The following is a 12,023-nucleotide window of genomic DNA, read 5'->3' as shown; positions in this document are numbered from 1 at the left end:
ACTCGCCTTGCCACACAAGGCAAGATCCTCCTTAAAACGAGTCTCGAGTCTCGACGAGGCTTCCCAAACACAGCATAATATTACAACTTGGGTGTGTAAATTGTTAATTAATGCATTAATTAACATACTGATTGTCAAGCTCAAAATACGTGCGTCGAATCGTGCACGTGAGAAGCTGTGATAATTCGAGCAAACTGCAAGTAAATTCTACCGGCAGCTCGACAATTTCACTTGGGCATAGTATGTCAACCACTGAGCACTATAATTCATACAGACATAATGTGCCCACCTTTCTGAGTGAACATGTCTTGAAATGCTCATAAAATACCACGGCGTTGGACGTACTCAGAAGAACTGACTAATCATCCATGCATGTGTTCAGTTTAGTGACTACGTTAAGCCATATACTTCTGCCATAGGTAAACTGTATTTCATAAAACTATCGTCACATTCGGCATGACACGGAAAACAATGGCTTACAAATTTTGCATCTAAGGTTGCCTAAATTGTGGAATTGCCAGTCTGTTAGTCAACTCCGTCCCTCTTTCTGAAAGCATCTGCCATATCTTCTTCCCGCTTGCACCAGCAATCAGCCCCATCCTGAGCCAGTCTCCCAGTCATTGCCTGCCTTTGCCCTTCCGACCTACCATGCTGCTGCACTCGTCCATAGCAGGTGCCTACGTGTGTGCCGGAGGGAATCTCCGCGGCTCTAGGGAGACACGCGCGAGTGCCGCTTTGGTGGACAGGGCCGGGGGAGAGAACGCGGGAGCCGGGCACATACCTGGGCGACGATGGTCAGGATATCTCCCTCGTTAACCGTCAGCTCGCCCTCAGCCTCCGCCGTGAAGTCAAACAGGACCTGGGCCTACGCACGGGAGGGAGCGCGGGGCGGGGATCACATGGTGGTCAGGCAATGACGTTTTGATGAAGCGGCAGAATAATAACCAAGAGGTCATTGATTACTCGCGAATGCCTCTTCTTTCGTCTCAAAATATAGGTCAATAATATATAAAGTAAGATGCCAGAGCTGCTTGGAGTGATTCTGTGTCTGCAAGGCGCCAGGGTGGCAAGATGTTAACTACCTTGTTTGGTATACAGGAGATCGTGGGTTCGACCTCGACCCTCAAGCCTGTATATTTGGAGTTTGCATGTTCTCCTCGTAGTCGCGTGAATTTTTCTTCGGATCTTCTGGTTTTTCCCTCCTAATTTAGAAACACGCTTTCAAAGTGTTTGGCTTCCATAAATTTCTAAGTGATGAGCCACTTCGCTGAGCTATCATTTGTGGCCAGGTTACTTCTGAAAAAAAGGTACGTAGCTCAGTGGGCCTTACCTGGTTAAATAAGAAAAGATTGTTGAGTTTTAGTTTAGTTTCTTCCCTCGCATGGCTCGACTTTCGAATGCCCTCCCATTGTTTCGTTACCCAATCTACCAGGGATTTAAGAGTTCAATGCCTGATGAAGGCTCACAGCAGTTTGAGCTAAACGTTATAGTACGTTGATGATAAACTCAGTCAGGCCACCGGTGAGTAGCTTTATTGATCAGAATTAATATAATGGGACGTACAAATAATATCTGTAAACGTGACAATCTTGTCGGGTGGTGGAGGGGATTAATGTCCATTTGTTTTGGCATAAAACTACCAACCAAAAGCTGATACGGATAATTGCATTGGCTACAAAAACGTATGTTTTAAGCTCACTAACAAGTGAATCTCTAACAGTGGGCTCTACACAAGCCACACAAAAGAATAACACTGTTCCCCAGCATCAACGAGGCTCTTTGCCAGGGAATATTTTGAACTACACAGAGTTGAACAACACACAGCAGCCAGGGCTTAATATATACTCATTCACCGGCGCAGCTCACAAATTCACCCAACGGGCCTCTGTTGAAGCCCTTAAAGTATTAGCGGACTTATGAAAAAAAAAGCCAACACATTTTGACGATAACCGTATTTTCCCGCATATAGCCCACATACGCATATAACCCTCAGACGCATATACCCCGCAAAAATAGCGTTTTGTGTAAAATAAATTTCAGATACTGTAGTCCGCATCGTCATATACCCCGCATGCATTCATATCTTTAACGTCGTTACCGCAGCTTAATTCCATCATATTAATACAAAGTTTACATTTGTAATACATTCCACTATCAATTGTTAACAATAAAATCATAACGTGCGCAAAGAAAACAAACTAACCGGAAACGAGTGAACTTAAAACCGTAAATAAGTCGAAAAAGTAAACATTCAATAAATAAGTAACACATAACTGGTAGATAAGTAAGCGTACTGTTTGGCTTACCAGCATTCGACCTCATCATATTACAGCTACCGTGGTCTTTTACCGATTGTAAAGCTTAACAACGGTGAATGAGATTGGCAGATGCGTTTATTTAATAAACATTGTCATTGATTAGCCAGTGGCTGTGTTAACCAGTGGCTGTGTCAGAACAATGAGCTAGTACATCTTCGCTGAATCTGGCTACCCGGTATTAAACACAGACCTCATGTGCAGCGAATACGTATGGGCTCACATATGGTGTTCATGTTACACACCTGAACATTGAATGCCTAAAGGTGCCCATATGACGCAATTATGACACCTACACTTGGCTAGTCATTTTTTATAATTCAGTGTTAATGCTGAAGCCTAAGACAGCCACAATAATCAACTCTACCGATGTTCCTAGTTAGCGCTCAAAACACAAACATCCATACTAATGTAGGGGTGTTAGAGAGAGAGCCGTTATGCATGGCAGCTTATGGGAAACAAACACAGTGGGCGGGGCTACGTGAGTGCACGGGGGGGGGGGGTGCTCTCAACGACGTCCGCACCAGGCAGCCCGGGGCCCCACCCCTCAGCGGGGGTGGAGTATAAAGGGGGATGTGTCAGAGGGCTCGGGGCAGAATGTTAAAGCTAAACCAGTGAAGACCGAAGACTGCCTAGCTAGAGCCCTGGACTCCCCTGGGACGCCGCCCTTGTCAGGGCCGCGCAGGACCGAGCCAGCGGCGTGGTCCTGAGACCAGAGCTAGTGCTCTGGGACTCCGGGTACCGTAGCCCGACTTACCAGTGTCGGGCCAGACAGCCTCCCCTAGCCCGTTAGTGAAGGACTAGGAGGTAGGTCAGAGATAGCTAGCAGTGTATTCCCAGCTAGCCGGGTGAGGGGGCCGATACCCCCTCTAGTATTGTATGTCCACAGTTGTGACTACTTGTACGGAATAAATACGTGTGCCTCACCAACGGTGTCTAAGAGTCATCAACGGTACTTCATTAAGGCAGCCTTTTTAGGGTTCAGAGTTTATACTCAAGAGAGGCAAACTATGACAGCTTTATGAAGCTTGGTCACACAAAGACCCTCTTAAAATGTTATGATTTGTAGTTTAGGGGCCGTCCATAAATGACGTCACGCACTTAAGGGGGGGGGGGATCAGACATTTGTGACGATGTGTGACGAGGGGGGGGGGGGGGTTTGAGAAATGTGACGTCACATTAAAATGCGCAACTTTAAATAAATATAGACAACACGTTCTATTTAGTTAAATATACTTTTTAATAAATGTTTTCTCCTACAACATCAGAATGCAGCGGCACATTAAATACGCACTACAATGACAGTAGTTAAAAGCGATTTGAAGCATGTTTTATTTGGGGGGGCAGAGCTTTGTGACGTCATATTTGAGGGGGGGGGTCTGACTTTGTGTGACAAGGGGGAGGGTAAAAAAATCGTCCAAAATCGCGTGACGTCATTTATGGACGGCCCCTAATCTGAAAGAATGCTCGGTGCTATTTCCGCTATGGTTTACACTGTCGGTATTGAAGGCACGGCTGTCTTGAGGCAGATGCTCGTAATTATGTGGAAGGACCCGGGGGATAAGGAATGCAGACGCCTAAGAATATTGGCGTAGATAAGATTTGGTGGCAAAAAGTGTTCCGGTGGGTAGGACGTGTGCAGGGTGGAGGAGGGCCAAATGCCGGCACAGGAATTGGAGTGGTTCTCCACGGGTCCGGCAATCAAAGGGGAAGCATAAGTAAGACCAGATGGTGGCCTCCAGATTTGGCAGATCTTGGGAGGACACGAAACTACTGTGCAGCAGCAGCTGCTGTGGGATTTCGCGTAGGGTAGAAAGAGTTGGCGGTGGCCATCAATAGCTTTGGGCACGATGGCCGTATTTATCTTGTTCTTTAATCAAGGTAACCGCAAGGTGACATCACCATTCGTTTCGCAGAAGAATTTCTTACAAGTGCCATGATGCATCTTTCAATACGAAAACACACACACATACACACGGTGACTTTTCTTCTTGGTTCTTTCGGTAAAGTCACGTAGAAGGGAAATAATAAAATAATAATAATGAAACATAATAAAATACAATTCTCACGACGTTTCGGCCACAACGCAAGCAGCCGTCCTCAGGTGAAGAACAGGGCTGTCGCCTGAGGACGGCTGCTTGCGTTGTGGCCGAAACGTCGCGAGAATTGTATTTTATTATGTTTTATTTTTTATAATTTTATTATTTCCCTTCTACGTGACTTCACCGAAAGAACCAAGAAGATGAATCCCTGCAGTCACGAAAGCTTTAAAACGGCGACTGTTGTAAACTGTTTACAGCTTAATTTATAAAGAAGCCCTGTTGTTAAAACACCTCATGTGAACACAACGTTAACCGCATCAAAGAACACAATGGCTTTCTGTCATTACATGTCATGCGTCTTTGAAAACGTAAACTTTTTTAGTTTCTGCCCCAGGCTTGATGCAACAAGTTGCATTTGTACGAATATAGCCACGTCTCAAGAATAACACGACAGATGAGGTGCCAGGCGTACTTAAGACGGTGCCACTGTATCACGCGTTCATCCACATCTCTCGCTAACAGCACCCAAATGCCATTTAAAATCCTTGATCCAAAGTACTTTCCACTTGCTCTCTGTTGTGACTCATTGCAATATTATTCTAATGCGCATTATGATTTGTGTGCATGTACACCTATGTGCGCTGGAAAAACTACTTCTAAATTTATCCGTTTGCTGCATCGGGCATTTTTTGTTCGTATAGTTCAGGGGTCGGCAACCAAAACAACAAGAAGAGCCATTTCTTTCCAATTCGGTACAAAATTCAGTATTTCAAGAGCCGCAATGCATCTATGTACATACGTACATATCGTCAAGAAGCAGCCCATACAGAGCCGCATGCGGCTCCGGAGCCGTAGGTTGCCGACCCCTGGTATAGGGTATATGGAGACGTGTACAGTATATGCATAATGATCTGTAATGCTATGCATGGCCAACATATTTTTAACGTGTTCCAAAATACGTAAGCAGATATATACATCTTCAAATATGTCTCTCACCATAAAGCAAAGGATGGTTGATACAACCCATCAGCAGCAAGGCCTTTTGGGAGTGCATGTCAGTAGCATTTATTCAGTAAAAGCAAACTCTGGACAGTCAGGCTTGCTTGAATCAAAGCTCGTGATCTGCCAGATGTTACAGACAAGGACCCTGTTTTTATGATATTAAGTATTTAAAGATATGGGGAATGTTTTATATCTAGTATTAATCGCGGTGACGTCACCACGACGCTTGTGCCAGGCCATGTGCACCTTGAGGCCACGTGAAGTGTCGAACGCCCGCTGGCAGGAGGTCACGGGGCAGACCCAGGTGCCAGAGGTCGACTGACTAAGATCACTGAGATGACTGGTTGATGCACCACCTGGCTTGAAAGTGTAATGTGCTAACCAAAGCACCAACACACTACTCATCTTCTCGGTTCTTTCGGTAAAGTCACGTAGAAGAGAGATAACAAAATAATAAAATATAAAACATAATAAAAATTCTCACGACGTTTCGACTGCAAGCAATCATCATCAGGTGTGAAATCCACAGCAAGAAATTTAGAAAAAAGTGTGTTGCAGTCGAAACGTTGTGAGAATTTTAATTGTTTTATATTTTATTATTTCCCTTCTACGTGACTTTACCGAAAGAACAAAGAATATGAATCCCTGCAGTCACGAAAGCTTTAAATCAAAACTACTCTTCTTCTTGGTTCTTTCGGTAAAGTCACGTAGAAGGGAAATAATAAAATAATAAAAATAAAACATTATAAAATGAAAGTTTTATTTTTATTATTTCCCTTCTACGTGACTTTACCGAAAGAACCAAGAAGATGAATCCCTGCAGTCACGAAAGCTTTAAATCGAAACACTACTCTTCACTAACCTGCACCTACCAGCATGGGTGAAACAGTAATACAACCCCCACAGCAAAACGCGGTATGGGGAGGTCTTCATCCAGTAGTGGATTGGTACAGCACTGTATGGTACATTATTTTTTTTTACTATGCTGATATAAATCAATAAAAACATATTTGGTGATGCTGCCCCATTGGAAGTATTGCACAATTAACAAAACAATCCAAAGCATTTATCAACAAATACTGTGTGGCCTTAAAAGTAATACAATAGGCAACGTTTCAGGCAATGACCCTTATTTGCGTTAGCCATGGTCAGGAATTGCATTTGCGTGATTGGGTTCACAGTGGAATAATGTAACCACTGCACCAAGACGTAATGTGCTGTGAAGAAGCGCCATTGCCTGAAGCATCGCCTCGTATATATATTTTTTCCTTTTAAGGCCTGTGTTATTGTGAAATGTGTTGAGGTTTTTTCTAATAAAATGAGCATCTAAATGAAGGATTTAAACATAAATTTAATTTAACATTTAATCTAAACTTCATGTTGTCTTGTATTTTGCGTTTATCCGGCGAGATGTGGGAAACAAACAGGCGAATAGATAAACTAAAAATATGCATTTGCATCCCGTTATGTGCGGAAACTACTTGCTTCAGTGACAATACTATGCAAGACAAAATCCATGTGGTGCTTAAATGCTCTTATCCATTGAAAAAAAGGCCATCAGAAAGATCTGCCGGTCATTTTGTTATTGATTTTATCTACGTATTTGTGGATAACCGCAAGGCTAATTCACGATTTGAAAACCTGCTTAGCAGCTGCACCAAAGCATCATCCAATCACATATTTAAAACCCCACAACATTGATTCAATCCCACGTATTTACTTCATCTATAGACAAAGGAGTCATGTGGTCTGCTACAGGACACCACTTTTTCGGGTCTCACGCTGCCACTCGGCAATTTCAGTGACACGCTACCATATTTCTCTGACTTTAAAAAAAACCCTGTAATATAACTCAAATTCCAAGTCTCTCAAAGGCATACAAATAAACTGAGACGATATTAACCATCTCTGATATGCCGAAAACAGTAATTCTAGCAACGAATGAAAGGAGATTTTTGGAAATGGAAAAAAACTTTGTACAGAATACTGCTCAGTGAGGCTCAAGTTAAATGAGGGGACTCATTTTTTGTGCAACTAGTTCGCTAAACAAATGAATAAACCTGTTGGACGGGTACACGAGGAACAAACCTTGGAGTATGTATACCTCTAGGGCAGTGTAGAAGGCTGGAGTTCTTTTGGCAAGTTGAACTTGACAATGACACGCAACAAACCAATGTTCATGCAGAAGACAGTTTTAAATCGGTGCCTACAATACCACTGAGATCAGAAACGTGGACGATAGCAAAGACAATGGACAAATTCAACAATTTCCTACCTCGCCCCCCTCTCATCTCACTCCAATCAATCCCCTCTCATCTCACTTTCCCCTCTCATCTCACTCCATTCCACACACACTCCACTTTCTGTTGGGAGCCGCCAGTCAAAAATCGCTCTGTAGGTCGCTCATTCTCCTCTGCTTGGGCCTTCAAATAACATTATTCCCCTCTGCCTATGACTTAACTACCCTCTTTCCCTCTCTCTAAAACGAGTATGCCCATGCACCGTTTATCGACAGCATCTTGAGCAGCGAAAAACATTGAAATGCTATAAACCCAAAATCGTACTGTACGGACTCTCACTGGCCTTTGGTGAATACCTCCAAGTTTATTCTCATGTCAACTTGGTTAGGATGGGGTGGCAATGGGTTTATGTTGCTGGTAGTGGTGCTCGGGGAGACGCAATCGTGAAATAAACTGAAGGTTCCAAGCAACTCGAGGTGCCTCGAATTTATATACAAAAAAGTGATGCATAAAATATCATCAGCTCAAAATCAGATTCTACTGAACATGAAATAATGAAGATACAAAGTGAATCAACTATCTAATCTCCGTCTTGTCTGCAAGACATCTCTCTCTCATTTCAATACATCTCCGTCTCGCCTGTATCTTCTCTCCACTCATCACCAGTGCCATCTCTATCGCCTACCCACAGCTCTTCTGTCATCTCACGAGTTTATAAATCTAAAGGGGGGGGTGGTGTTGGTGTCCAACAGAAACTGTCCACTTAGGGTACCCCAACCGGGCAGCACCCACCACTGGATTTGACCCAGGAAATGCCCAGAGTCTCATGATTGTCAGCAGGAGGGTAAGTATACTGCCGGGGTTTCACAGTATGGTGATGACTTCCACGTTAGTTTCCAAACAATTCCTGTAATTTGCCGGGGGGGGGGGTAATATTTGAAATGTGGCAAGCATATCTAGACCATGACGCTGGCACGCACACAATGGCATATTCTTGCGAATGCCATCACCGGTTCTGCAACGTCCACCGTGAAGCAAATACGGCGCGCGGTGTTTTAAGAGTGTTACGGTAAATACACACAGCAGGTATTAATCAGCGCGACCGCTGGCTTTCGAACCGCGGTCCTCTAAAACCGCTAGGGCCATGCCACACCGCCGGCCGCTGGTGGTGGTGTTGTGGTTTCGAGTGTAGTTAGCGGTAGTGTTTAGCACAGCGAGTGTAGTTAGTGACGGTCGAGTGAGTTTGGCTGTAGTTTTACTGTTTGCAGCGACTGCTCACGAACACTGAGCCAGGGAGGCCATTGTGGTGACATCATCATCACAACCATCATCATCATCACAACCACCACCATCATCACCACCACCATCATCATCATCACAACCACCACCACCAGCATCACAACCACCACCACCAGCATCACAACCACCACCATCATCACAACCACCACCATCACAACCACCACCACCATCATCATCACAACCACCATCATCATCACAACCACCATCATCATCACAACCACCATCATCATCACAACCACCACCATCATCACAACTACCACCATCATCACAACCACCACCACCATCATCACAACCACCACCATCATCATCACAACCACCATAATCACAACCACCACCACCATAATCATAACCACCACCACCATAATCACAACCACCACCACCATAATCACAACCACCACCATCATTATCACAACCACCACCATCATCATCATCACAACCACCATAATCACAACCACCACCACCATAATCATAACCACCACCATCATCATCACAACCACCACCACCATCATCATCACAACCACCACCATCATCATCACAACCACCATCACAACCACCACCACCATCATCAACAGCGCGGTGATGGACACAACCACCTCCTCTGCCGAGTTCGCCTTCCTCATCATCGTGACGAGGCGAACCGACGATGGCGAGGGGACGCGGAGGGGTGAAGGAGTGTCAGGCAGGAGTGAGGGACACGGGGAATGAGTGAGGAGTGAGAGACACGGGGAATGAGTGAGAGAGTGAGGAGTGAGGGCCACGGGGAATGAGTGAGAGAGTGAGGAGTGAGGGTGTGAGGAGTGAGACGGCAGGAGTGAGGAGGAGTGAGGAGTGACAAGACAGGAGTGAGGAGTGACGGGCAGGAGTGCGCGACACCGAGTGGTGAGGGGGGGGGTGAGGGGTGGGGGGTGAGGGGGGGGGCGAGGGGGAGAGGGGAGGGAGGGGGCGAGGGGGGAGGAGGAGGGCGAGGGGTGAGGTTGAGGGGGGGCGAGGGGGGGTGAGGGGTGAGGGTGAGGGGGGGGGTGAGGGTGAGTGAGGGGGGGTGAGGGTGAGTGAGGGGGGGTGAGGGGTGGTGAGGGGGGGTGAGTGTGAGTGAAGGGGGGTGAGGGGTGGTGAGGGGGGGTGAGGGGTGGTGAGGGGGGGTGAGGGTGAGTGAGGGGGGGTGAGGGTGAGTGAGGGGGGGTGAGGGTGAGTGAGGGGGGGTGAGGGGTGGTGAGGGGGGGTGAGTGTGAGTGAAGGGGGGTGAGGGGTGGTGAGGGGGGGTGAGGGGTGGTGAGGGGGGGTGAGGGTGAGTGAGGGGGGGTGAGGGTGAGTGAGGGGGGGTGAGGGGTGGTGAGGGGGGGTGAGGGGTGGTGAGGGTGGGGCGAGGGGTGAGGGGAGGGCGAGGGAGGGCGAGGGGGGGTGAGGGGAGGGCGAGGGGGGGTGAGGGGTGAGGGTGAGGGTTGAGGGGTGAGGGTGAGGGGGGGGTGAGGGTGAGTGAGGGGGGGTGAGGGTGAGTGAGGGGGGGTGAGGGGTGGTGAGGGTGGGGCGAGGGGTGAGGGGAGGGCGAGGGAGGGCGAGGGGGGGAGAGTGAGGAGTGAGGAGGAGTGACGGGCAGGAGTGAGGGACACCGAGTGGTGAGGGACACGGAGTGACGAGGGAGAGAGAGAGAGAGGGCAGCAGCAGCAGCAGGAGTGAGAGGAGTTAGGAAGAGTGACTGGGAAGGGCGATGGACATGGGGAGTGTGAGGCAGAGTGTGTGAGGAGTGATGGGGGAGTGACGCGAAGGGGTTCAGGGATTGCGAGGACCGAGACCAGCGAGTGAACACTCCACAGACAGAGGAGGTGGAGGAGGAGGTGGAGGCGGGGAGGGGAGGGGGGCACGGAGACTCGCCTCGCCTCGCCATGGCCGCGACACAGAGGAGTGAGACGGGGGGGGGGTGAGGAGGAAAGAGGGAGACTTGGGACAGCAAACTCTGGAGAGTGATGAGGTGTGGTGAGGAGGGTGGTGAGGAGGGTGAGGAGGCGGTGAGGGACACAGGCGAGTGACAGCACGGAGGGGGAGAGACTTACTTGCCTCGCCATGGCTGAGGGAGACAATCCGCGGCGGAAACTCTCTGAGTGGGCAGGGCGAGAGAAGCGCCGAGTCAGCAGCGGGGGCGCTGAGTTCGGGGTGTGTGTCACGGTGTGTGTGTGTCACGGTGTGTGTGTGTGTCACGGTGTGTGTGTGTGTGTCACGGTGTGTGTGTGTGTGTCACGGTGTGTGTGTGTCACGGTGTGTGTGTTTCACGGTGTGTGTGTCACGGTGTGTGTGTCACGGTGTGTGTGTGTCACGGTGTGTGTGTGTGTCACGGTGTGTGTGTGTGTCACGGTGTGTGTGTGTGTCACGGTGTGGGTGTGTGTCACGGTGTGTGTGTGTCACGGTGTGTGTGTGTGTGTGTGTCACGGTGTGTGTGTGTGTCACGGTGTGTGTGTCACGGTGTGTGTGTGTGTCACGGTGTGTGTGTGTCACGGTGTGTGTGTCACGGTGTGTGTGTGTGTCACGGTGTGGGTGTGTGTGTGTCACGGTGTGTGTGTCACGGTGTGTGTGTGTGTGTCACGGTGTGTGTGTGTGTCACGGTGTGGGTGTGTGTGTGTCACGGTGTGTGTGTGTGTCACGGTGTGTGTGTGTGTCACGGTGTGTGTGTGTCACACACACCGCTGATCGACGCCCGGGTGCGATCAAGGGATGGCTCCCTATTGGTCAACCACGTTATGTATGCCGATGATTTGGTAATAGCTGCTCATTCAGAAGAGGAGTTGGAGACGCTGCTGCTGAGACTGGAGTGTGCCACTAAGAGGTGGGGCCTTACCATCAGCCCCACCAAAACTAAGCACCTGCCTGGGTATTTTGTACCATCGGGCACTCCACCCCCACAACTCCCAATCGGTGATGGGGCAGTAGTGGAGAGAGTGGAGAGTTTCCCATACCTGGGCAGTGTGCTCATGACCGGCTCCAGTTTATCAGCAGAGGTCTCACTCCGAATCAGTCGAGCGGCAATATCTTTTCATCGGTTGCGTAACGCTGTGTGGAAGCTACCTGGTCTGTCGCTCCGCACGAAGCTTCAGGTCTTCTCGGCCACGGTCATTCCCTCCCTTCTCTACGCTTGC

General features: G+C 48.2%; 1 protein-coding gene across 2 annotated transcripts in view; it reads right to left on the bottom strand.

The window, feature by feature from the left end:
* LOC144734182 (sorting nexin-9-like) overlaps positions 1 to 11,058 on the bottom strand; it is a 45,556-nt gene extending 34,498 nt beyond the window's left edge. Inside the window, exons 1-2 of one of the 2 annotated variants that reach the window (XM_078616260.1) lie at positions 10,947 to 11,058; positions 782 to 865 (exon numbers count right to left, since the gene is read on the bottom strand). In XM_078616260.1, the coding sequence (XP_078472386.1) occupies positions 782 to 865; positions 10,947 to 10,958 (96 nt within the window). In that variant the 5' untranslated portion in view covers positions 10,959 to 11,058. Of the gene's footprint in view, positions 1 to 781; positions 866 to 9,491; positions 9,727 to 10,946 lie in introns of those variants that run through there. The other variant, XM_078616259.1, reaches the window with a different exon arrangement.
* Positions 11,059 to 12,023: the final 965 nt, after the last annotated feature.

Source organism: Lampetra planeri, chromosome 50 (assembly GCF_965212315.1).
Source record: "Lampetra planeri chromosome 50, kcLamPlan1.2.h2, whole genome shotgun sequence".
Classification (NCBI taxonomy): Eukaryota; Metazoa; Chordata; class Hyperoartia; order Petromyzontiformes; family Petromyzontidae; genus Lampetra; species Lampetra planeri.
This window is presented reverse-complemented; position numbering and strand designations above follow the sequence as displayed.